Source organism: Meles meles, chromosome 4, assembly GCF_922984935.1.
Source record: "Meles meles chromosome 4, mMelMel3.1 paternal haplotype, whole genome shotgun sequence".
Lineage (NCBI taxonomy): Eukaryota > Metazoa > Chordata > Mammalia > Carnivora > Mustelidae > Meles > Meles meles.
In genome coordinates, this window is record NC_060069.1 from 7,549,515 (window position 1) to 7,575,340 (window position 25,826).

General features: G+C 39.3%; 1 protein-coding gene across 2 annotated transcripts in view; it reads left to right on the forward strand.

Annotated features, from left to right (window-relative positions):
- Positions 1–11,342: 11,342 nt before the first annotated feature.
- The window catches only part of TOPBP1 (DNA topoisomerase II binding protein 1), a 60,877-nt gene continuing 46,393 nt past the window's right edge, over positions 11,343–25,826 (forward strand). Inside the window, exons 1-10 of one of the 2 annotated variants that reach the window (XM_046003432.1) lie at positions 11,343–11,703; positions 12,185–12,275; positions 14,027–14,161; positions 16,226–16,369; positions 17,232–17,413; positions 18,392–18,588; positions 20,145–20,324; positions 21,013–21,182; positions 23,978–24,141; positions 24,294–24,541. In XM_046003432.1, coding sequence (XP_045859388.1) covers positions 12,192–12,275; positions 14,027–14,161; positions 16,226–16,369; positions 17,232–17,413; positions 18,392–18,588; positions 20,145–20,324; positions 21,013–21,182; positions 23,978–24,141; positions 24,294–24,541 — 1,504 coding nt within the window. In that variant the 5' untranslated portion in view covers positions 11,343–11,703; positions 12,185–12,191. The remainder of the gene's footprint in view (positions 11,704–12,184; positions 12,276–14,026; positions 14,162–16,225; positions 16,370–17,231; positions 17,414–18,391; positions 18,589–20,144; positions 20,325–21,012; positions 21,183–23,977; positions 24,142–24,293; positions 24,542–25,826) is intronic. The other variant, XM_046003431.1, reaches the window with a different exon arrangement.

Sequence of the window (25,826 nt, forward strand, 5' to 3'; positions counted from 1 at the left end):
CATCAGGCTCTCTGCTCAGCAGGGAGCCTGCTTCCCTCTCTCTCTCTGCCTGTGTCTCTGTCTACTTGTGATCTCTCTCTGTCAAATAAGTATAATCTTAAAAAAAAGAAAGAAAGAAAGAATATGAGAGTTTGGTTGCTCCACATTCTGACTGTTTTGGTAAGAGTGTTACTGGTTTTACATTGTAATTTTGAGTTTCTCTAATGACTAATGAGGCTGAGCATCGTTCTATAGGCATATTGGCTGTTTGGGTGCCTCTTGTATAAAGTATTAGTTCAAGTCTTTTGCACTAAATACATTTTAAATAGACCTTCATTGAATTAAGTTTGGGGATTGGCAATACAATTATTCAAACTGTAAACCAAGGCTTGTCTAATAAAGCATTCTTGGAATTGGGCCTTAAGAATGTAAGATTGTGCTGTATTATTTGAACCCATCATAACTATTTATTCTGCATCCTCTTCTTGTGTGCAAAGGATGAATCTTTGCTAAGTAAATATTGTTTGTTTCAGTCCCAATCAAGATTGTGACAAATTTTTCCCTCTGGCTGAGATTGACCCTGCCTTCCATTGAAGCCAGAGATAGTCCTGAAGAAGTTAGAAGAGATTGTAAATCACAGAATTCACAAGGTCAAGGGCATGAGACCATGATATACAAACCTGGGCTCTTTTCTCTCTAATACACATGCACATGGGCATGCGTGTGTGCATGCAGACACACACACATATACACATACCTCAAACAGCTTACCCTCTTCCTTCTGTAACTTACAGACTTCACCACCTTTGGACAACCCAATGGGAGATTGTCCTCATTCCTCACCGCTTCACACCACCTCTAGCCAACTGAGTTTTCAATTTAAGGGACATACACTGTCTCTCTCTGTGTACCAGATGACTAGTGACAGGGTGGAGTGAGGAGAGGACCCCTCACATCTGGTGACCCTCTGGACTTTGAAGCAAAGACCAGCTGGAGCCCACTGAGACAAGCATTTGAGCCTCAGTTACACAGGGTCTGTGCTTTCCAGAGAGGCAGTCAACATCCCTGCTGACCACAGCCCATCTGCTCTTGAGCTGGAAATAACTATGTCTTTCTGGTCAGAGATTAAAGCAATCTCTGGACCAGTGATCCCTGCTGAAGAGCAACACAGAGAAAATGATGAACAAGTTCTCACTTTGCTGAGGTGCTCATCAGGATGTCCCTGGCATAAGATTTGCCCCAGAGACTGCTAAGAGGTAACCCCTTCCTCAGGACCTGCTGTGATAATGACATACAAGACCTGAAAGCCTGCTACATCCACCCCATGCTGAAGACATGAGAGGGCAGAGGTTCTAAAAGGGGTCTCAGCTACTTCTCCTTGGAGTCAAGGAATTCTTTGACCTTTAGAATTTCTGAAAATGAGAATAGGAGTCTCTTCCTTTGTCTAATCTAGAAGAAAAGGAATTTATATAGTTTTTTTAAAGATTTTATTTATTTATTTGACAGAGATCACAAGTAGACAGAAAGGCAGGCAGAGAGAGAGAGAGAGGGGAAGCAGGATCCCCACTGAGCAGAGAGCCCAATGCAGGGCTCGATCATGACCTGAGCTGAAGGCAGAGGCTTAACCCACTGAGCCGCCCAGGGGTCCCAAGAATTTATATAGTTTTAATGCAAACCTTTTATTGAACTTGAACATACACATAGTGTACAAATCATAAGTGAGCGGCCCATATGGCCAGTATTCAGAGAGAGAGAGAATATTACCAGTACCCTACAAGACCCCCCCACCCCTGCCTTATAGCCACCGATGACCAAAGGTCATTGTTATTCTGTTTTTGAACACCATCACATTTGGGCTCACATTTGTCAGCTCTACTGTTTCATATATATCCTGAGGCAGATTTGGTTTAACACTACTGCAATAAATATCACAACGAAGAGATTCAAATGGATTTGTGGTTTCCCAGAGCATATGAAAGTAATGTTTACAGTATTCTGTAGTCTGTTAAGCATGAAATGACATTATGTCTATCAAAATGTACATACCTTCATTAAAGACACTTCATTGCTTGAAAATGCTGTCCATCATCTATACTTTCAGTGAGTCATAATCACAGATCCCAGATGACTGTCACAAATACGATAATAAAGTCTGAAATATTGTGGGAATTACCAAAAGGAGACACAAAGACACATTGCAAGCAAATGCTCTTGGAAAAAATGACACCCACTGCCTTGTTCGACGTAGGGTTACCACAAACCTCCCATTTGTGAAATATGACACACAGTATCTGTGAAACACAATTTAAAGCAAAGTGCAATAAAATGAGACATGCCTTTATTATAATTCTCATTGCTCTGTGGTATTCCAATGGTGAACATATCATTGAGTATTGATGGAAATTTGGTTGTTGTTGTTGTTGTTTGTCAATTTAAGGCTATTACAAAATAATACTGCTGTAAAAATTCTTGTATTTGTCTGTTGGTGAAGATGTGTATGCATTTCTGTTGATATAGTAATAGAATGCAGTTGCTGCATTCCAGGGTACACCGATATTCTGCTTTAATAAGTGCCAGTTTTTTAATGTGATTGTACAATTTCCACTCCTCTACATCCAACAGTGTATGGAAGTTCCAGTTGCCCCATGTCCTTGTCAATACTCAGTTTGGAATGAAGTATAAATTTATAAATTTAAATCTAATTTAAATTTTAGCTATTCTGGAGTACATGATGAAGTTCATTATAGTTTTAATATTAGTTACCCTGATAAATAATAAAGCTGAAAACGTTTTCATGTTTATTGGCAAATTAGATAACTTCCTTTGGGATGTGCTCATTTTTCTATTGGATTGTTTACTTATTTTTTTATTGAGTTGTAGGAGTTTTTTACATATTATAGCTATGAGAACTTCATTGGATGTATTTCAAATATTTTCTCCCATTTTGTGGCATGCCTTTCACTCTCTTAATGGTGTCTCTTGGTAAACACAAATTTTAAATATTTCTGAGAACAATTTCAACATATTCCTTTATGCTTAGCACTTTCTACATACTGTTTAAAAAATCCTTGCCTGTACCAAGTTCATGAAAATGTTCTGTTTCCTTCTGAAAGCTTCATAGATTTTATTTACCCCTTACATTTAGATCTAGAATCCACCTGGATATGATTTTTTTAAAAATACATAAACAGATTATTTTCCAGTCAGTTTAAAGAGAAAATTAGGTTAAAAGAAGCAGGTGACTTGTCTTATTGACTTTTTTTTTTTTGCCCTTAATATTCACTCATTAGGTCTCCTTGAATTTTATTTTTTATTTTTTATTTTTTTAAAAGACTTTATTTATTTATTTGTCAGAGAGAGCTGGGGGAGCTGCAGGCAGAGGGAGCTCCTTCCCTCTGAGGGAAGCTGAGGAAGAGCTGGATGCTGGACTTGATGCCAGGACCCTGGGATCATGACCTCAGCTGACGGCAGATGCTTAACCAACTGAGCCACCCAGGCACTCATGTCTCCTTGAATTTAACAAATGATTTATAAGCCCTTTGATTTATGCTATATTACTATAGTTATAAACTAAATAACTTGGTGAGCTAGCATAATGTCATAAAGACAAAGCTCAGCCACATGGCCTAGAATTTTTTAGAATTGTTGTTTGTGAATGGTGTGAGATAGGAGCCTATATTCATTTTTCTCCCATGTATATGTCCAATGGACCCAGCACCATAACTGGAAAGATGATTCTTTCCTCACTGTACTTTAATACAAACTCTGTTAAAAATCAGGCAATTGTACATATGTTTCAGGACTCTCCATTCTGTTCTACTGATCAGTATATCAAGCCTTCCATTATATCTCACTGTCTCAATTTCTATAGCTTTGTTTTAAGTCTTGCTATCTCATGACATTAAGTCCTTGGTTTTTTTCATCTTCAAGATAGACTTGGGTTTGTTTGTTGTTACTATTTTAGCTTTTGCCATACCATGTAAATTTTAGAACTGACATGTCAATTTCCAGAAAAAAAAATACCTGCAGATACTTGATTGGAACTATACACAAATACAGTCAGTTTGGAGGGATTTGACATCGCCACAATATTGACCCTTGCAATTCATGAATATGGTATATCGCTATAATTATTTAGGCCGTCTTTACTAGTTCTTCTCTTGATAATATTTTGTAGTGTTCAGTTTAGGGGTCTTGAACATCCTTACTAGTTGCTATCTACAACTGGTTTTTGGTACTATTATAAATGGGGTCATGATTTTAGTTTATTTCCCACTTGCTTGTTGCTGGTATATGAGAAAAAAACAATTGGTTTTTGTATCTCAACCTTGAATTTAATGATCTTACTAAATTACATTATTAGTTATAATAAGTTCTTTTGGATTTTCTGTGTACATCCTTGTGCCTTTGTGAATCATGTTTTTGTTTCTTCTTTTTCAATTCTTATAATTTTATTTCTTTTTCTTGATTTACTGCACTGACTGGGACTTCCAGTACTTCACTACGTAGAAGTAGTGATAGAAGAGGGAAGTCTTCAATAATTCACCATTGGGTAAAATGTTTGCTAGAGTTTTGTTTCATTTTAGATATTATTTATCAGATTAAAGAAGCTCCCTTCCTTCCTGGTTTGCCTATTTTTTTTTCTTTAAATCATGAATGAAAGCTGAATTTTTATCAAGATTTTTTCTGTACCTATGGAGATAATCATATGATTTCTCCTCCTTCTTTTGTCGACATGGAGAACTACTCTGACTTTTAAATGTTAATCCACTATTACATTCCTGGAATAATCCCCACTTGGTTGTTACATATAATGCTTTTAATATACAGCTGAACTTGAATTTTAAACATTTTTCTTAGGATAATCGTTTAGGATACTTTGTTGGGATATTTTGCATCATCTTTTTTTTCATGAGAGAAATTATTCTTCAATTCTACCCTCATTTTAATATCCCCATATGTTTGGTTTTAAGTTATGTCTCTTATCCCCTCCCTTTTCTAGTAATTTGGCATCTCTAAGTCTCTAATGCCCTTAAATATATGTTTTATGGTGCTTTATTCACATCTAGATGTACTCCACAAGAGCACAATTCCTACATAAGTTACTTCTTCATGAAAGAGGCACAAGTGAGGACTATGTTAGCTACTAGTTTTTAACATTTGTTTTTTAAGATTCTCGTATATTACTACTGGATTAATGAATTTCATGGGTTATGGTGCTCATTTATAACTGTTTCAGCCCTTCCTTCATTCATTCATAACTTTGAAAGGAAGTAGGGTCTATAAAAGAAGACATCACATTTTTGTTGTTCAGCATACTAATCCTAACGTTGGAAAACAGTGTCTGGTAGGGCATCCGGGTGGCTCAGTCAGTTAAGCATCTGACTTCATTTCAGTTCATCTCAGGGTCCTGGGATCGAGCCCTGTTTCAGGCTCCTCATTCAGTGGGGAGTCTGCTTGTCCCTCTGCCCCTCCTCTGCTCATACACACTCTCTCAAATAAGTAAAATGTTTTTAAAAAGAAAGAAAATAATGCCTGGTGTTACATAGGGCCCAAGAAAAGTATCAAATAGATGAATAAATGCACATAAATGATTGTCTCAAAAATGGGTTAAACAATCTTCTCTGTAGGCCTTTGGACAAAAACCAAGTAGGGTCAAGAGAGGAACATTTCTCCTAAGGTTAATGATCTACCTAAAGCTAACACAGCCTGAATGCAATAGGGCAGAGGTGCCATCTGACCTCTGAGTGGAGCAAACTCTGAAAATGTCCTATGTACAGGAACAAAGTCATATTGCAAAGGAAGAACATCCAAAGTGTTAAAGCCGTCTCTGTTGCTTTGGCACAACCTCTCACAGTAGCAGAGCAGAAGGTCGGAAATTATATTGTGGGAAACAATTTAAAGACTTCATGATGGCCTTTGGGAAATTAGGAATTATAAATTTTTTAAAAAGATCTTATTTATTTGACACACACAGAGAAATCACAAGTAGGTAGAGAGGCAGGAGGCGGGGGGTGAGGGGGGAAGCAGGATCCCCACTGAGCAGAGAGCCCAATGCGGGGCCCGATCCCAAGACCCTGAGATCATGACCTGAGCTGAAGGCAGAGGCTTAACCCACTGAGCCACCCAGGCACCCAGGAATTTGTAAATTTATCATTAACTGTGTACCAGGCACTGAAATAAGTGCTCTTCAAACATTAATTTATAGTAACCCTGTGAGTAGATGCTATTATTATCTCTATTTCATAGAGGAAGAAAGTGAAGCACAGAGAGATTAAGTAACTTGCCCAAGGTCAGGCAATAGTACCTGTCAGAGCCAGGATTCAAACCAGGCAGCCCACTTCCATAGTCCATGGTCTTCCCCATTTTGCCTCTGGCATTTGTCTCTGGGGCAATTTTACTCTCTCTTCTTTCCAAGGGCCTTTGAGGTAATAAAGACAATTTTTGAAGTGACCACACATTTGTGAAAACCTTGCCAAGTTTAGATTGATTAAGTTCATACCAGTTGCCATAAAAGTTGAGGCTCCCAATCTCAGTGACTTAACATAATAAGATAAGATAATAAGATAAGGAAGCCCAATTGGCAGCAGTGGTGGTGATTTGTTAGAGAGGCAGGGGTGAAGAGTTCACCTGCCCAGCTCTGGTCAGTCATTCAGAGATCAAGACTGAGAGAGTCTCTGCCATTTGCAACATGTGGCTTCCAAGCTTGCCCTGTGTGTTGACATCCAGAGTAAGGAAGCGTGGGAGATAGTACAAGAGGTTTTCATGGACCACTTCTACCTATATTCTGTTGGCTATAACTCAGTCGCATGACTTCACCTAGAGTGGATGAGAACTGCAGTCCCTTGCTGGACAGCATCCCAACAATGACACACACCATGAAAGGGAAACACACATCTTGCATCTTTTATCTCAGTTTGAGTTCCCACAGAAAACAGGCTCTTAAATAAGACTTCTCAAGTGTTTTATTTGGTAAGTAAAGAAACACAGGTAAGAGGATGAGAAAGGGAAAAGAAAGCATCCAAAGCTAGATTTGGTTTACTTCTGGGAACCAGAGTAGAGTATCCCAATCAGGAAGCTTGCAAACAAGAGTCTGTGTACACCTGCTGTCATGGGTCATAATCTTACCCTCTAGCCTACTGTGTGCGTGGTAAAGCAGACTCCTGGCATCAGAGAATGCCTTTATGCAAAAAAAAAAAAAAAAAAACAAAACCACAGATGCTGGCAGTTGGAAGTTTGCCAGGGTACTTACGCATTGAAGGGATATGTCTGAATCACTAAAGGTCTGCTACAGTCTCTCCCAGAATCAACTTTATGGCCCAGTGACATATGGACTAAAAAGACAAGTTGCTTCCCCCTCCTTACCCCTTACTCTGTACTCCTTACACAAGGGTGGGGCAGGAACAGAATAACTAAAATAAAACTTCCTTTCAGAAAGGGGAGGAGTAGAGACCCATAGCTGTTGCTAGTCAATATCATCACTGAGTCCTACGAGGCAGGTATTAAGTGGTTCCTCTGCCTGATTAGATTCAGATTCTGCTCTCTGAAAGTAGATTTTTGATTCATTACCCTCTCTGGCATCTCCCTCTGGGAGGGTCTTCCTTCTCCATTATCTTCTCTAGCAAATTCTGGACTGGATATTGAGGAGTTTGTGCTCCTCGGGGGCTGTATGTGTTTTCACCCATTTCCTATTGTGCAAGCTTGAAGACCATCAAAGTTTGATTGCTCCAGGTTTCTGGCTGCCTTCACAAAGCAACTATCTGAAAACCTTAGTATCCTTTGTGTCTATTTGCTTCCAATCAGTCCCATGTATTAGTCATCAACCTTGAACACAGGGCAAGGGGAAGGCCTGACAGATTAGCCTGGTGAAGATACATGAGACACTTTTAGAGCATTTTTTACTTCCACAGATAGTAAAAGAGAATAAGCCAAAGGTGCCAGCTCTCCAGCTCCTTGTCCCACACACCAAAAGGGATGACACTGAACGAAAACAGCTGAGGACCACAACCTGAGTTGTGGGGAAACCCATCACCACGGAGCCAAACCTAGACAGCAGTCAAGTGGTTCTGTTCTGAGGGGGTGGTACAGAAAGCTCCATTCATCATCAGAATCTGGGAGGCTTTGAGAAACTATCTATCACAGCTTGCTAAAGGAAACAGAAGGACAAGTGGGATGTGCCTCTGAGCTCGCAGCTCCCCAGAGGCCCGCCATCCTCTCATGTTCCAGCAAGATCACAAGGTGTCGGATGTGGCACCTCCAAATATGCCGCAATTCCAAACCCTTTCCTATACGCCTACATGCAAAATTGCCAGGAAGTCACGGCAGAGCTCTCCCCCTACAGTAGTAGCCACACACACACAGTTCTCCCCTAGACCAACTTCCAAGCCTGACTGCTATCTTGGTCACGCATCTCTCTCTCTCAGTTGATGGTGCCTATCCTGCTTGGGTGGGACAACCATACTCTCAACTAGATCCTTCCCACATGGATAGGTTGACATTTGTTTGACATTTGTTGTGCAAAACCTCTCTCAGGTTTATCTCTTGTTTTTACGGCCCGGATGTAGGCAGCCTTTCCAACTTTGCAAAACCCTACATTTTTGGATTTTCTTAATTCCCTTTTATTTTTCACATACAAACAAACAATTCTTCTCCGAGTTTGTGTCTTTCTTATAGTACCTAATTAAATGCAGCCAGTAGCAACATGTGTCACTAACATTCCATTTTCTTTTCTTTCCCATGCACCTCAGTAGACTCAAATACTTGCGCTTTACTTTCTAAGTTACCGAATGCAACAATTTTTTAAAAAGATTTTATTCACTTATTTGACACAGAGAGACACATTGAGAGAGGGAAAAAAGCAGGGGGGGGTGGGGGAGGGAGAAGTGGGCTTTCTGCAATGCAAGGAACCTGATGTGGGACTCGATTCCAGGAACCTGGGATCATGACCCTAGCCAAAGGCAGACACTTAACGACACCCAGGTGCCCCCGAATACAACAATTTAAACAAATGTTTTGCCACTGCAAAGATGGTTTCTGCAGCAATCAAGATCATTTACTAATCTCATTTTTTAAGATATAATCCCTATCTTTATCCATTTACTGTACTAGAAGCTTAAATATAAAACCCTATCCATCAAAAAAGTACATACTTATAATTTATTTATTAATTTTCAGCAATCTAATTTATGTAGCAAAATATAATAAGAAATACTCGTATTCCCTCCATTCACATTTTAAAAGTAACTATTTTGTCATGTTTCTAAGTTACTGAATACAACAATTTTCTTCTTGTGTTTTTTCATTCTACAGACAGTTAAATATTGAGTTCCCTTTAATCCTACACCAAGTAGGGTTTGGAGTGTCTGACTGTAGATGACAGAAGTGCCCAAGAAGCAAGAGGATGACCCTGAATGCCAGAGAAGTGAAGGGAAAGTTAATTCTGAACCTTGTCTTCTGAGGCAGCAGCCTGTGGAAAAATCACAGCTATTCCCCATTTTCACCAAAACTTTCATGGACCACAACCCATATCACCACTTTCATTCTTTCCTCAGAGATGCTTTTCAGGCAAACTTTTATGGACATCAAAATGAGCTGGCAGGTTTATTAAAATAGAATGCCTGGACCCACATGCAGAGTTCCTGACGCAGCAGGTCTGAGATTAGGCCCAAGAATTTGCATTTCTCACAAGTTCTCAGGTGCTGCTGATGCAGCCAGTCCAGGCACTACACTGGATCGAGAAATACTGCTCTGTTTTTCCAAGATCAGGTACTTCAGGGACAGATCCAGACCCTCCCTGCCATGTAGAGACAGAGATGGGAGAACCTGTCACCTCGTCTATTCTAAGGACAAGATGGGCGCCTCCGCTATTACAGTCAGCTGGCTGAAAGCTGCAAGGTCGAGCTCATTTCCCCCCTCTTCTTCGTTAGAGCAGTGGCGACTCTCCTCCTATCCTGAAGCCTCCGCTTGGCCCACAAGTGCCAGGAATGGGCTCCTGCCTCCTGGGGCGGAGAAGGGCAGGCAGCCCGGGGCAAGGAGTAGGGTGGTGTGTCAGGAAGGGCCAGGGGCTTCCAGTCACACCACCTCTCCTCAAGCCCAGGGGCAGCCACTCCCTGGCTGCTGGCCCTGGGCCTCACTTGCCCCATCTACACAGGATAATGATGCCCACAGCCCGGAGGACTGCTCAGGAGAGTAAATGGGAATAGTGCAAGCAGGAGTCCTTTGTTGTCTGTGACGAAGCCCACAAACAGTCTTTATCACCACAGCTTTGTGACACATCTGCTCCTTAACAATAAGCCATAGTGATGGTAGCTCACCCTCCTTGTTTTTATTTTATTTTTTACCGCTCTAGTAACTTTGCTTCGTTTTTAACATTTTTCTCACCCTCTCCCCTACGATGGCCTTTACCTTTGAGCCCCAATGTTGCTGATGCTGACTCACCGGCCACGGGCGTATTTACACACGTAGACCCATCTGCAGGCACTAAAAAGAAGAGCAATCGGGATACGTGCCATTAAGCTCCATATTACTCAACCCAAAGTCATGAGCTTCTCAGTCTCGAGAGTGAGGAATGAAATAAGAAACATCAGCCAAGCAGTTTGTCACTGGTTCTCAACAAGCCAAGATTCTGCAGGCCCACTTAACCCCTCTCCCTGACCTTTGCCTTTGGACATTAGGTTCTGCCCCAGAATCTCCCCAACACTCAGGGAGTTACAGGGAAAGAAAAGGAGATGCCCTTTGAAGACGGGCAGAGACTACTGACGATCTGGAAAAGATGCTTTTGCATTGGCTGTGTGATTCAAGCCATCCTGACATCTTCCTTCCCCTCAGAGCTCTGGATTGCGGTAGGTGGTGCTCACGTGCCGGTTGTATTAGAGGTAAAAGGACCCTGTCTGTGGAGTCAAGGACTTGGATGCAGTTCTAATCCTACCCCTGAAAGTGTGACCGCACATCATTTAATTTATTGAAGCCTCCGTTTTCACATCTGTAAAACGGAGATACTACGATTCGCCTCATAGAGGGGTGATAATACGTGGTTTCTCACGTACTGTCTGGCGAACGGCAGGTGTAAAATACTGATTGGGGAAACCTAATCTTCCCTGGGGCTTCATTTTTCGATGTGTTAGGACCGCGTCTACGGTTCTCCTAGCCTGCTGCCCCATCCCCTGAGCCGTGAGCACTCGGCCTGCTCCCAGCGGGGCCCAAGCAGCCCCTTCAAAGCCCTAAACCTGGGCAACCCCTAAACCTATCGGCGACAGTGCCGCGCCCACCGCCCCACCCCCACCTTTGACATCTCGGCCCTCCTCTCTCAGCTGCGATCGCGTCACTTCCGCAGGAAGAGGCGGGCGCGTCCGCGCGCTTGGCGCGAAAGTCGGTTCGCCGGCCTGGCAATTTCCGGGTTCGGCGTTTGCTTCGGGTCGGGGGCGCCGCCGGCTGCGGCGGGTGTGCGCCGGGCTGGCGCCCGACCCCAGCCGCCGCCCAGCAGGCCGCGTGCCCCTCCACTCGACTCCCGAAGACCCCCCCCAGGCTCCACCGAGGTGAGTGAGGCACAGAGAGAGGACCCAGCTCCCTCCCCACCCCAATTGGGGGGTCGCGACACCTTCCCTGGCCTTTGGGGCCCTTGTTTCCCGGCCGTGTAACCGGCCCTCGGACCGGCGAGTGGGACTTTGACGCCGGAAAGAACGTGGCTGCGGTTGGACCGAGAGCCGGGCCTCGCTGTGGCAGCTGGTAAGCAAGAGCATTCGGCCTTCTGGGGGCATGGCCTTGCTAACCGGTTCCACTTTTCCATTAAAGTCCGTTTACTGAGGGTTGAACAAACGTCAGGGGCCGTGGACAGTTTCGTTCGTGGATCCTTGAGCTAAGTGCAATTGAATGCCCATTGACTGGGGGGCTTAGAGCCCCATAACAAAGGGCCCGAATGTATTCCATTTAGGGACATTAATTTTGTTCTCTGATTTGCCAGGATTGGTGTTGTCATCTCTTTCCCTCCCATCCAAGTACTAACCAGGCCCGACCCTGCTTAGTGTCATCTCTTTCCCTGACTTTGCCCACATTCCAGCGTTTCTTAGAAACGAATGAACGAATTCATGGACAAGGCCAGAATGTCTATCCTTGGGCTTTGTCGTCTGCACAGAAAGGAGACGCCTTAAACTTTTAACTTCACACATGGTGTGTTTTGTCCTTGTTAATGGTTCCTTTATTTTGGCAGTTCAAAAATGTCCAGCAATGACAAAGAACCGTTTCTTGTGAAGTTTTTAAAGTCTCCAGACAATTCGGAATGTTTTTTTAAAGCACTTGAGGTAAGAATCGTTGAAAATGCCTTGTTTGATGCTGTGAATTCATTTTTTTTCGTTTTCAGTGTTTTTGATTTGTTGGACTCTATGTCTTAGTCATTTATTTTCTTACTAGTTTTATTGTAATGTACATTAATATAGATGTGTTGTTACATATTTTTGGATTGATGTAAATATATCATTATAATGTATTTTGGGGAGCATGAAGTCTATTACTTTTTTTTAGGATTTTATTGGGTAGAGAGAGAGGTAAGAGAGCACAAACAGAGGGAGAGGCAGGCCGAGGGAGAAGCGGGCTCCCTGCTGAGCCGAGAGCCTGATGTGGGGCTTGATCCCAGGACCCAGAGACCATGACCGAGGCAGACACCTAACTGACTGAGCCAGCCAGGCACCCCATTATGACATTTATATTGAAGTTCGCAAATTTGCTATTCTTGGAAATTACATTGCTTTCTATGTCTACTAACTGGAGTAGACCTTTGTATGCTGAAGAAATTTGAATCTGTTATATACTGGTTACACTTCATTTTTTTGTAGCTAAAAGTGTGTTTCACAGTGTACAGTGTAATATGGAAAGATGTGGGGGGTGTTGTAGAGCCTTGCTACGTACAGACCCCAGCAACATCAGTAGAGTTGGAAGTATAGAACCTTGGGCCCAACTCAGACTGCCCAATTAGATTCTGCATTTTAACAAGATCCTCGGTGTAATTCCTATATATATTAGAGTTTAAGAAGCACTGTTGTAGCAGGTTTTTCTTTAAAGTTCACTCAGCAAATAATCACTGAGTGTCGTGACCTGTTGAGCACTGTTGTAGTCCTTGGGATACATTGGTGAGCACAGCAGGGAAAGACCCGTACTTTCTCAGAGCTTACATTCTGTTTTAGCAGGAGGACCTAGACATAAATCAGGATAAATGAGTAAACTGTATGATATGTTACCTGGGGCTCTGTGCTATGAAGAGAAAAGAGCAAAACAGTTTAAGGAGTTCTAAAGGATGTTTGTTGCGGGAGAAGGGAAGGTTACAGTCTTAAGTAGAGTGTGATTGGTGGAAGTTTTATGGAGAAGATAAGTACACTTGAAGGAGGTGGGATGGTTAGACATGTGAATGTCTGGGGAGGAAGCCTTCAGGCAGAGAGAACAGCCATACACAGGTCCCTGAGAAAGTACTTGGAGTGCCTATCCAACATACAGTGTGGCTGTAGCGTGGTGAACAAGGGTTGGGGGAAGAACATTAATGGGTGCTTTAGAGAGTAAGAGTAAAGAAGTCATGTAAAGAGCCTTAAGGGCCATGGTAAGGACTTTGACTTTTTCATTTGAGCAAATCTGATTGAAGTGAGGGATCAAGTCAGGTGAAGACTGGGAAAATATTTCATGGAGTGAGAACAAGAGCAGAACCTCTACCGAGTTTATGCGTGGCTTGTTCCAGACCTAGCAAGAAAGGAGTGACTAGAGAATGGTAAACAGGGGAGAAAAGAGGTAGAAGGTTAGAGTGGGGAGATAGGCAGGGGCCAGACTCGTGACCTGATTTGTATCATTAAAGAGATTACTAGTTGCTGTATGGAGAATAGATTTAGGGCAAGGAAAGGAAAAGGAACCACTTTGTAGACTTCTGCAGAGGTCTAGGTGAGAGATGAGGGTAGCTTTCAATGGGAGAAAAGATTGCATTAGAGATGGATTTTTGAAGATAGAGTTCATAGGACTTAAATACGGGTGAAAATTTTCAGGTGCACTCTTTCATTTTTTTTATTTCTTTCAGTCAATAAAAGAGTTCCAATCAGAAGAATATCTTCAGATTATTACAGAAGAAGAGGCATTGAAGATTAAGGAAAATGACAGGTCGCTTTATGTCTGTGACCCTTTTAGTGGCGTTGTCTTTGATCACCTCAAAAAGGTTTGCTAACTTTTTGTGTGTTCCTTCTGTAGTCTGATTTTTGTTGTTTTGTTTCAGTGGACATAAGTTCTTTACTGGCCATGAGGTATTATACAGATGATGAATATAGAGGAATCTTTCGGTTTGGGAGACCAGAATTATATTTTTAAAGACTAATCATGTTATGATGGGCTTTTGTTATACGTAATTTTTATATTTCAGGATATTTAACTTCACTTAGCTTAAATCAGTGATATAGTAATAAAACACTTTAGTGATGGAGTTCTGCCATACTTAAACTCAGTTTGATTGCAAGATTTTCCGTGAAAATTTGGGAAAGATCTCAAGATAATGCTTGGTTATTTACTGTCTTTCCTATGTGCTCTTTCACACACAGTTTTCATACCTATACCTTGTAGAGAGGGTCTGAAACATTATATGCCTAAAGGAAGCATTTTGGGGATGAATATTGCTAATATATCAATGAGCCATCTGATTTCTTTCTGTTGATTCCAGAGTCTACTGACTCATTACTTTTTTGGTGTCTGGACAAGAGAGAAGCATTGAAATAAAAGTAAACTGGCTGTAATTCCATCCAGATTACAAAGAAGTGATTCTTGTTTGAAGGAGAAGAAAACATAGAAGAGTAGGTAGATGCAGTATCTGCACAATTTATGGAAGGTCTGTGCCCACTTTTGCCAAAAGCATTGTTGGTCTGCCCTCCTTTTGGAAATAACACACCTTGTCAGATAGAATCGAGAGCATTAAAAACAAACTTTCCTATGACTGAACAAAAAGGTAACAATAATTGTTTACTGTGTGCATCTTTAAATCAGTCATGCCCTGGTGACTTTGGCAGCCATATGCTTTTTAGATCTGGCTTGAATGTGCTGATGTTGAGCAAGACTGTCAACTTTTCTTAACTCAGTTATCAGTGAAAATAAAAGGCCATTTTTAATAGCCTTGTAATATCTTTGAGAAATACTTACTTGGAAAGACATTGAGTTAAAGACAAAGTATTTAAAACACAAATGTAGAAACTGCCTAGGATTTTTTATGTTCGTGTGACAGAATAGGTATTTTAGAAGGGGTTAATTAGGCTCTTAAACTGTAGAACTGCTTGGTTGGCTGGATACTTCATTTAAAAACTATATGGATTTTCCCAATTATTAAAGTATAAGTCTGTTATTCCTATAACCTATCATTAAGACTGTTTCTGATATTAAAATTTGGTGGGAGTTGTGACTGAATGTGGCTCTTGAAGCTTATTTCTTTCGATAGCCTGCATTAATTGCCTGTGTGTTTAATGTGTAGTATCTCTGAGAAATTATATAATGGTCCTTATTTTGTCTTATAATAATTTAGCAGTAGTCATCAACTTCTGTAAAGAATTGCTAAATATTGGGATGCCTGGGTGGCTCAGTTGGTTAAGCCTCTGCCTTCGGCTCAGGTCATGATCTCAGGGTCCTGGGATCGAGTCCCACAACGGGCTCCTTGCTCGTCAGGGAGCCTGCTTCTCCCTCTGCCTCCATCTGCCAGTGCTCACTCTCTCTCTCTGACAAATAAATAAATAAAATCTTTAAAAAAAAAAAAAAAAAAAAAAGAATTGCTAAACATTGAGGCACCTGGCTGGCTTGGTCAGTTAAGCGTCTACCTTTGGCTCAGATCATGATTCCAGGGTCCTGAGATAGAACCCCATGTTGGGCTCTCTGCTCAGCAGGGAGCCTGCTTCTCCCTCCCCCTCTGCCTGCCACTCCCCCGCTTTTGCTCTCTCTCTGTCAAATAAATAAATAAAATCTTTAAAAGGAAAAAAAGACTGGGTGGTTCAGTGGGTTAAGCCTCTGCCTTCAGCGCAGGTCATATTCCCAGGGTCCTGGGATTGAGCCCCGCATCAGGCTCTCTGCTCAGCAAGGGGCCTACGTCCCGTCCCCCCTCACCCCACCGCCTGCCTCTCTGCCTACTTGTGATCTCTCTGTCAAATAAATAAAATCTTAAAAAAAAAAAAAATTGCTAAGTATTACAAAATGTAATTTTATAAGCGAGAGGTCTTTTCCTACATACTAAATTTTCTCCCTTTTTTTGTAGCTTGGCTGCAGAATTGTTGGCCCTCAAGTAGTCATATTTTGTATGGACCACCAGCGATGTGTCCCAAGAGCTGAACATCCAGTTTATAATATGGTTATGTCTGATGTAACTGTATCTTGTACAAGCCTGGAAAAAGATAAAAGGGTAGGTACTGAGAGGAATATCGTGATCAATATATTGATCTCCACACTTAATCTTTCACTGCATAGGAGACACTTTGAAAGACCTTGTACTCGGTGTTCATGACTTAAGGTCTGTATACACCAATGTATATCTTTTCTATTTTAATGAAATAGAAATAGTGGAATCTGTTTTACTGAGGACTACTTGAAAGAAAACTCTTTTTCCCCTGTGCAGTTGAGTTAGAGTTTGAGTCACATTTTTCCATATTAGATGGTTAATCTTCTTAAAAAAAATGTTGATGGAGTGTCTGGGTGGCTCAGTTGGTTAAGCTTCTCACTTTGGCTCAGGACATGATCTCAGCGTCTTGGGGTCATTGGGCGCTGAGCTCAGTAGGGAGTTTTCTTCTCCCTTTCCCCCGACTTGTGCTCACGCTCCCTCTCTTGCTCACTCACTCTCTAATAGATAAAATCTTTAAAAAAATTATTTTAAAAAACGTTGAGAGGTAGAATGGGCTGTGGATTTAACATTTGCTATGAGGAAAGAAATGCTTTGATAATGCTAAAAGAGAAAATACATATTTGTATATATAATGTGTACAATTAATACTTTTAAATATATATGCACAGTATATTATAGAAACAACATAAGTTAATAAACTCATGGCGTTGAAAGAAACAACTATATGAAAGTAATTATTTTTAGATTTATGTATAATTCATATTTATCGTTATCCAAAAAGTAATTTGATTATTTAACTTTAGAGTGGTGAGAAACATTTGTGCCTTCAAGCTAATAACAACAAAAGATATTTGAGTTTTTGTATAAAAAAATGGAAGAGGTATTTTTTGCTTTGGTGTTAATGTATTTTCTTTTGGGTTTACAGGAAGAAGTTCATAAATATGTACAAATGATGGGTGGACGTGTATATAGAGACCTTAATATATCAGTAACTCACCTTATTGCAGGAGAAGTTGGCAGCAAAAAATATTTAGTTGCTGCGAACCTAAAGAAACCTATTTTGCTCCCTTCTTGGATTAAAACACTTTGGGAAAAGTCACAAGAGAAGTAAGAAAGACATTTATGTGTTTTCTAGATTTGAAAAAATGATACATTCAATCATTTTGGCATATTGTGGGTTATTATAGGGGAAGTTTTATGTTGTCCTCTTGGGATTTGTTATTCAGGGACAAAAAAATGGTGTTATTACTCTTCACTGAAAATAAGCATAATCTGCAAGGTCTCATCAAGGTGTAAGTTGATAGGTAGAATAGGCTTTTGATTTAATACTAGTTACAAGGTAAGAAATGCTTTGACAATAAAGATTGCTTTCAGCAGTAAATGCCTGTAAAATAGTTGAGAAGATCACTGTGGCAACTGTAGTTCTTAAGTTGCATTATCCTTCTACTACTGTGCTAAGATGGAGAGTAAATTAGCCATTTTGACTGTCGTATTCTCTCACAAAGGTGTCTATGTAAAGTTGAATATAAACATATGTCAGCCATTAGGATGTGGTCATTCAGTAAATGTTAATCAAGTTCATTTTATGTACCTGGCCTGAGCTAGGCTTTAGACATGGTATCCCTGCCTGCCCCTGTGGACCTTAGAAATGGGCGTTTTAACACATCTGTCTTAAATGGAAAAAGAATGACATTTTTGTTAGTATTCTGCCCAAAATTATTGCTTATTATTTATATCATATGATGGAAGGATAAAAAGTCCATCTTTCTAGTAGGCAACCAAGGTCCTTTGAGTTTTTAAGTAAATTCACATGTAAGATTTTGGAAAATAGACCACTTTGACCAGCATGAACTCAGAAGAGTTAATGAAATAACATTTTCCCTTAAAACAGTTTTATTTAAGAATCTCTATCTTGAAATACTACTTTTTAGATGAGCAGATAATGTAATTTTGAGTTTCAGTACCCCTTTTCTAAAAAATGAGGAAAGCATTAGTGATTTCTGTTGTTTGTCATTATTCTGATAAATTTTAAACCATTTGGTATGTTAATATGTTAATTTTTTCCTTGTTACGTATTTTTTCCAGAAAAATAACTAGGTATACTGATGTAAACATGGAAGACTTCAAGTGTCCCATTTTTCTTGGTTGCATTATCTGTGTGACTGGTTTGTGTAGCTTAGACAGGAAGGCAGTTCAGCAACTCACAATTAAGCATGGAGGTCAATACATGGGACAACTGAAAATGAATGAATGCACACACCTCATTGTGCAAGAACCAAAAGGTAAAACTATGTTTCCCAAATGGAAAAAATACAAAATTTTCTCTAGTATTTAACATTTTAAGATCTTTACAGACTAGATTTTGCTTATGACTTGTTAAAACTCTCATATATTTTCCCCCTAAAATCTTAGAAAAATAGTTTGGTTCACAAACCTGTAGAAAAATTACAGGACTATCCAGGTTTATCCAGGTCATTGAAAAAATATTTTTTTCAATTTCCAGTGGTTTTTATTGTTTGATTTTTTTTCAAAGTTTGCTACATAGTTACCAAATACTTATAAAACAAGAAATTTGGATGAACAACGAAAAGGCTAATAGATGTAGCTAAATTACATTCTTTCTAATGATGAAATTTTATTTATTTATTTATTTTTAACATTTTATTTATTTATTTGATAGAGAGAGAGATCACAAGTAGGCAGAGAGGCAGGCAGAGAGAGGGGGAAGCAGGCTCCCCGCCAAGCAGGCGGGGATCGATCCCATGACCCGAGCTGAAGGCAGAGGCCTTACCCTCTGAGCCACCCAGGTGCCCCTCTAATGATAAACTTTAAAGGCTTGGCTTAGTTTTTAATTGAATTAATCTGATTTATTGGATGAACTAGAAGTTGTAACTTGAAGATACACCTTGCAGAACACGAGGCAGTTAAAAGGAGAAAAATATACTACCAATAAGAAGAATTCCTTAAAATTGTGTTTAATTTTGGTGTCCTGTAATGTTTATATCTATTTTGGAAGATTTTTTTTTCTTTATAAATACCCTTAAAATACATACAAATTGATGAGAGAGAATTTTGTTAATGTTTTTGTTATTTATTTATGCCTGTGTTTTATTAAGCTACCTAGGGAGCAAAATAGGAAAAAAAAACCCTGCTAAAATTAGTTGGTAATTGTCCTTAAATCAGAACTCTGTGTATGGCCAACTATGATATTATAATTGTGAGTAGAGTTGGTAACTGCTATTGAATTTCTGAACCTGAAGGCAGTTCATTTCTTTGCTCTCAAGAATGTCCAAAAAAATCCTTTTTGTGTTATTGTTTAGTACATATTGACCTCAGTTTCTCTATGGCACTGTTTCAAAATACATTGTGTTAAAAGTTGTTTTAAGGGGATAAAAAGATATATTTCTTATAATATGCCTGTCCATTTGGACTTCAAGTCAAATCCTGTTGACATTAGAGTAGACTATTCAAAGCTGGTATTTTTATATTGCGGACATTTACAATCTTTACAGTTGTTTTATTCAGTCTTACTAAAGCCACATAATTCTGTGAGTTATTCCCATGTTACAGATTAAGAAACTGGTTTAAAGAAATTAAGCAATGGAGACTATACTCAAACCAAGTCTAGTATTTCAGTCACCCTATATAAATTATGCAATTTTAAGAGACAAACCCCCTTGCATACAGCATATAGCATACTATTTATTTAAGAATAGTTACTGGTAACTTTAATTTTGTTTTGGTGAGTTTTTTCCCATAACCTATCATACTTAAATATTTCTACAAAGATAGATTTTAATAGTTTACATTTCTCACTATTTCTTAATGAACGTGATAGGTCAAAAGTACGAATGTGCCAAGAGATGGAATGTACACTGTGTGACCACGCAGTGGTTTTTTGACAGTGTTGACAAAGGTTTTTGTCAGGATGAATCCATATACAAGACAGAACCGAGACCAGAAGCAAAGACTGTGCCTGATACTTCAACTCCTACTGGCCAGATCAACACAGTTGATAGTAAGTTTCAGTGGGATTAAAGTAAACAGTCATTTTTGACATCACTTTCTTTGTAAGAATTGATTTGTAAAGATGATCAGTGAGATACAGTAGGGAATTCCATCCTTTATTGCTATGTTTCCAGGCATAATTATGTAATAGCTAAATTGTATGAAAACTAGTCCAGAATTCTAGGTATTTCTTTTTATAATGGATGTATATTTTCTTTCATACCTTCGTTTAATGCAAAAGATGATTAAAGAAGTCAAGATTACTATAAAGACTTAAAAAAGAATTTTTCTAAACCTGACGGTGGGCAAATGTAATACATTTTTATTATTTTGCTACTATTACAGACCATCTGTATTCATATAAAATTGAAAACCATTTCTATTTTGTACATGCCATGTTAGAATTTAGCATACATTATACTTTTTCCTTTCCTGGACCCTACAGTGAACAACTTCAGATTGTATGTGGAAGCAAGCCACTATTAAATGTATTAAGAATGTTTTTATTTGAAATAAAATACGAGCCTTAGTCTCATTTTCCCTTGTCATGCTTGGCCACCAAGATTTCAATAAAAACATTTGATGCTTACTTTGGAAATTATTCACAGCCCTTTGTGTTTAAGAAAAATTAACCTATAGGAAAATAGGTAATCACTATTATATCTCCATAAATTTCTGCATCTTTGTTCGATATGTAGGTCGTACTCTTTCAGATGTCAGCCATATTTCCAACATCAATGCAAGTTGTATAAATGAATCGATGTGTAATTCAGTTCTTAATAGCAAAGTGGAGCCTACACTTGAAAATCTAGAAAATCTGGATGTCAGTGCATTTCAAGCACCTGAAGATTTATTAGATGGTTGTCGGGTATGTCTTTATTATGTAATACCTCAGTGATAATGTACATCAGTACTTCTAGCCTGACTTTGAAGACCCCTCAGAGTTGGGCTTATTCCTTATCCATGTAAACTCTTCACTCTAGCCAAGCAGATGTAAGCACTGGGCCACATCTGTCCATAACTGTCACTTATTAAGTGTTACTAATATCCTAGGCTGTGCTAATCAATTAATATATATTGTTAATATGTTGTATGTAATCTCCTTTAACTCCCACAAATAACTCTAAAATGGATATTACCCTGAAACTGAGGCTTGTTCCGTTCTTGTTCAGATTCACGTAGATATTAAGTAGACATCCATCTACTCCAAATCCTATGTTCCTAACCACTAGACTCACTACTTTGTTTTATATCTCTTGGGCTACTTAATTTTTTAATGTATAAATAAACTATCTTATAAGTGCCTTGATGGAAACATCATATGCTGTAGATCTCCTAGAGCTGAATTTTAATATATTTCTACTTGTAGAGTGAATAGGCTGTACATTAGTTGATAAAACATCAGTTTATTGTCAGAACAGAAAGTGTCTTACATAATCTTTTATCCTAGACTCTGGTAATTATGGATATGACTTTTAGTTATTGTTTTTTTAAGATTTATTTATTTTAGAAAGGATACCACAAGAGGAAGGGGCAGATCTCAAGCAGACTCTGCACTGAGTATGGAGTCCAACATGCAGCTTGATTTCAATACCCTCAGATCATGACCTGAGCTGAAACCAAGGTTAGACGCCTAACCAATAGGGCCTCCTAGATGCCCCTAACTTTTAGTTATTCTTACAGGAAGTTTATGATTCCTGATTTTTGTTACAGTATCTTCTAATAACCGAGGTTATTTAGTTTGGGATATAAATGGAGTTAGGAATAGATCTGCCATTCCTAAGAAATTTTTTTAAAGACATCTAAAATACAGATGAAAAAGCTTTATATTTATTAAATTGGTTTAAATATATACATAGTGATACTTAGAAATAAATTATTGCATATAATCCTCAAAGTACTGTCCTCGGCTCTACTTAAATTTTCTTGTGTAATCAACTGTGTAAAGGATATCTCAATTTATAGATGAGAACACTGGTTTAAAGAGCCTAAGTAGGGGCGCCTGGGTGGCTCAGTGGATTAAGCCGCTGCCTTCGGCTCCGGTCATGGTCTCGGGGTCCTGGGATCGAGCCCCGCATCGGGCTCTCTGCTCTGCGGGGGGCCTGCTTCCTCCTCTCTCTCTGCCTGCCTCTCTGCCTACTTGTGATCTCTCTCTCTGTCAAATAAATAAAAAATCTTTAAAAAAAAAAAATAAATAAATAAAGAGCCTAAGTAACTTATCATGGGCATGTAGTTAATTATTGGCCTCTGAACCAAAATTTACACCCAAGTTTTCTGAATTCAGATAAACTCCCGTTTATTATTTTTTTAAATTATTTTTATTAACATATAATGTATTTGCCCCAGGGGTTACAGGTCGTGAATCGTCAGGCTTACACATTTCACAGCACTCACCATAACACATACCCTCACCAATGTCCATAACCCAACCACCCTCTCCATATCACCCTCCCCCCAGCAACCCTCAGTTTGTTTTGTGAGATTAAGAGTCTCTTATGGTTTGCCTCCCTCCTGATCCCATCCTGTTTCATTTTTTTCCTTCCCTACTCCCCAAACACCCATCCTGACTCAAATTCCTCATATCAGGGAGATCATCTGATAATTGTCTTTCTCTGATTGACTTATTTCGCTCAGCATAATACCCTCTAGTTTCATCCATGTCATTGCAAATGGCAAGATTTCATTTCTTTTGATAGCTGCACAGTATTCCATTGTGTGTGTGTGTGTGTGTGTTTGTGTGTGTGTGTGTATCTTCTTTATCCATTTTTCTGTTGATGGACATCTAGGTTTCTTCCATAGTTTGGCTATTGTGGACATTGCTGCTATAAACATTCGGGTGCACTTGCCCCTTCGGATCACTACATTTGTATCTTTGGGGTAAATACCCAGTAGTGAAATTGCTGGGTCGTAGGGTAGCTCTATTTTCAACTTTTTGAGGAACCTCCATGCTGTTTTCCAGAGGGGCTGCACCAGGTTGCATTCCAACCAATAGTGTAGGAGGGTTTCCCTTTCTCTGCATCCTCGCCAGCATCTGTCATTTCCTGACTGGTTAATTTTAGTCATTCTGACTGGTGTGAGGTGGTATCTCATTTCCAGTTTATTTCTATAATTTAAATTTACAAGTAGTAAGATCTTCAGCATTTATGGAGCTACCTGCATTTTAGATATTGCTGTGCACTAGTATCCAGAAGGTAACTGAATTCTAGCTTCCATTCTATTTAAAGCCTCAAAGTACTTCCTGCTGTCTACAGTGGATAATAATGCTATGGGATTGTGAAGAAATAATAAAAAATAAAAATTTCAGAATTGGGGCACCTGGGTGGCTCAGTTGGTTAAGCGTCTGCCTTCGGCTCCAGTCATGTTCTCAAGGTCCTAGGATTGAGCCCCATGTCAGGCTTCCTGCTCAGCCCGGAGTCTGCTTCTCCCTGTCCCTCTGACCCTCTCCCCAGCTCCTGCTCCCATTCACTCCCACTCTCTCTCTCAAATGAATTTTAAAAATCTTTTTTTAAAAAAATGTCGGAATTGTTAAAAAAAAAAAGTTTCAGATTATACTCTATTCTTAATGTATTAAATGTACGCAGAGCTGTGTATGTGTGTTTCTGTTGAGAGAAGCAAACCATCTTAAATGCATTAATCTAAAGTAAATATTTTCTTTCTTTGCAGATCTATCTTTGTGGTTTTAGTGGCAGAAAGCTTGATAAACTGAGAAGGCTTATTAACAGTGGAGGTGGAGTTCGTTTTAATCAGCTCAATGAAGATGTAACTCATGTTATCGTGGGAGATTATGATGATGAATTGAAGCAGTTTTGGGATAAATCAGCCCACAGGTTTTGTCAGTTTTTAATTCAAAGCAATTTCTACTCTAATGATTTTTCTTAAAATTGCGTATCCGTGCAGTTATGGTAACTGGATGGCAAGTGGGATGATATGATAGTCTTTATGGTTTAAGCTAATAAATAATTATGTACTATTTTTGCAGGCCTCATGTAGTAGGAGCAAAATGGTTGCTAGAGTGTTTTAGTAAAGGTTACATGCTTCCTGAAGAGCCATATATCCATGCTAACTACCAGCCAGTGGAAATTCCAGTTTCAGATCAACCTGAAAGTAAAACAGCCTTTTCAAAAAAGAACAACAGCTTCTCTAAGAAAAACTTGGCTCCTGATGAAAAGCATGAACAAGCTGATGAAGATCTGCTCTCTCAGTATATAAATAATAACCCAACAGTAGGTAAGAAGTAGTTGACGAGTATTTACAGTCATTAAGAAATGTTTTAATAACTTAATACATACACATGTGATTTCTGCCAGTTTTTCTAGATTTTAAGTTAAACCTTTTTCTTCCTTTAATGTTTTATGTTTGTTGCTCTTTCTAAGGCAAAGCCTGGGGGCTGCTGAACCCTCTGACTGCCTTGTCTCTCTTCAACTCACTGGCTCCTCTTTGATCTGTTTTATATGCCAGCATCAGTTTGTTAGTGTGAGTTTGTAACAGCATGAGTTTTTCTTTTTAAATTTTTAAGATTTTACTTATTCTTTAGAGTATGCATAAGGGGGGTGGGGCAGAGGGAGAAGCAGGCTCCCTGCTGAGCATGGATTCCCAATGCAGGGCTAGATCGCAGGACCCTGAGATCATGACCTGAGCTGAAGGCAGATGCTTAACAGACTGAGCCACCCAGGCGCCCCATGTAACAGCATACACTTTTATTTTAACCTTGTAATTACCTCTTACTTGGTTATTGTGATCTTTAATGCATACAGTGCTGCACTGTACCACAACCTCTGTATATAGTTTTCTCAATGTGAGAAGGAGACTTGCCAGTGAAGAGTTGTGAGCAGAATTTCTTCTTACTTAAAAAATTTTTTGAAATATTTAATACAGTGAAAAGAATGTCAAGAATAATGTGATGAGTAGCCATATACTACTGCATAAGAAAAATAGAATATTCCACTCTACCAAAGCCTCCTGTGAGTCTCTCCATTTTCCTTATAGTTTGCATGTGTAAATATATATATTTATCTATATGCAATATAGATACTCATTTTGTGTATATTTTAGCTTATATAGATGATATACAGTATGTGCTCTTTTGCTGCTCCCCTCCAACCATGAGAAATATCTAACCAAGTAACTGAAAATACCACAGTTTATCTGTTTTCCCACCTTATAGACATTTTTATTGTGTCTTTTTTTTTTTTTTGCCAGTGCAAACAGTACTGCTGAGATTGTTCTTACCTATGTCTCTGTGATGCTCAGAGGTTTCTTTACATGTACAGGATGCCAAGTTTGGTCTGCTCTGTATAGATTAGTGATGCACATGTCTTAAACTCCTCCACTATAATGTTGACCTTGACAGTTTCTCCATGTAGTTCTGTCAAATTTAGTTTTTTAATATATTTTGATGTTTTATTACATGATGATCCTCATTTTCCTAATTTTGTTTTTCTTAAAAATCTGTTTTGTCTGATATTAATAGAACTATCCCTGCCTCATGTGAGTCAGTATTTATCTGGTATGA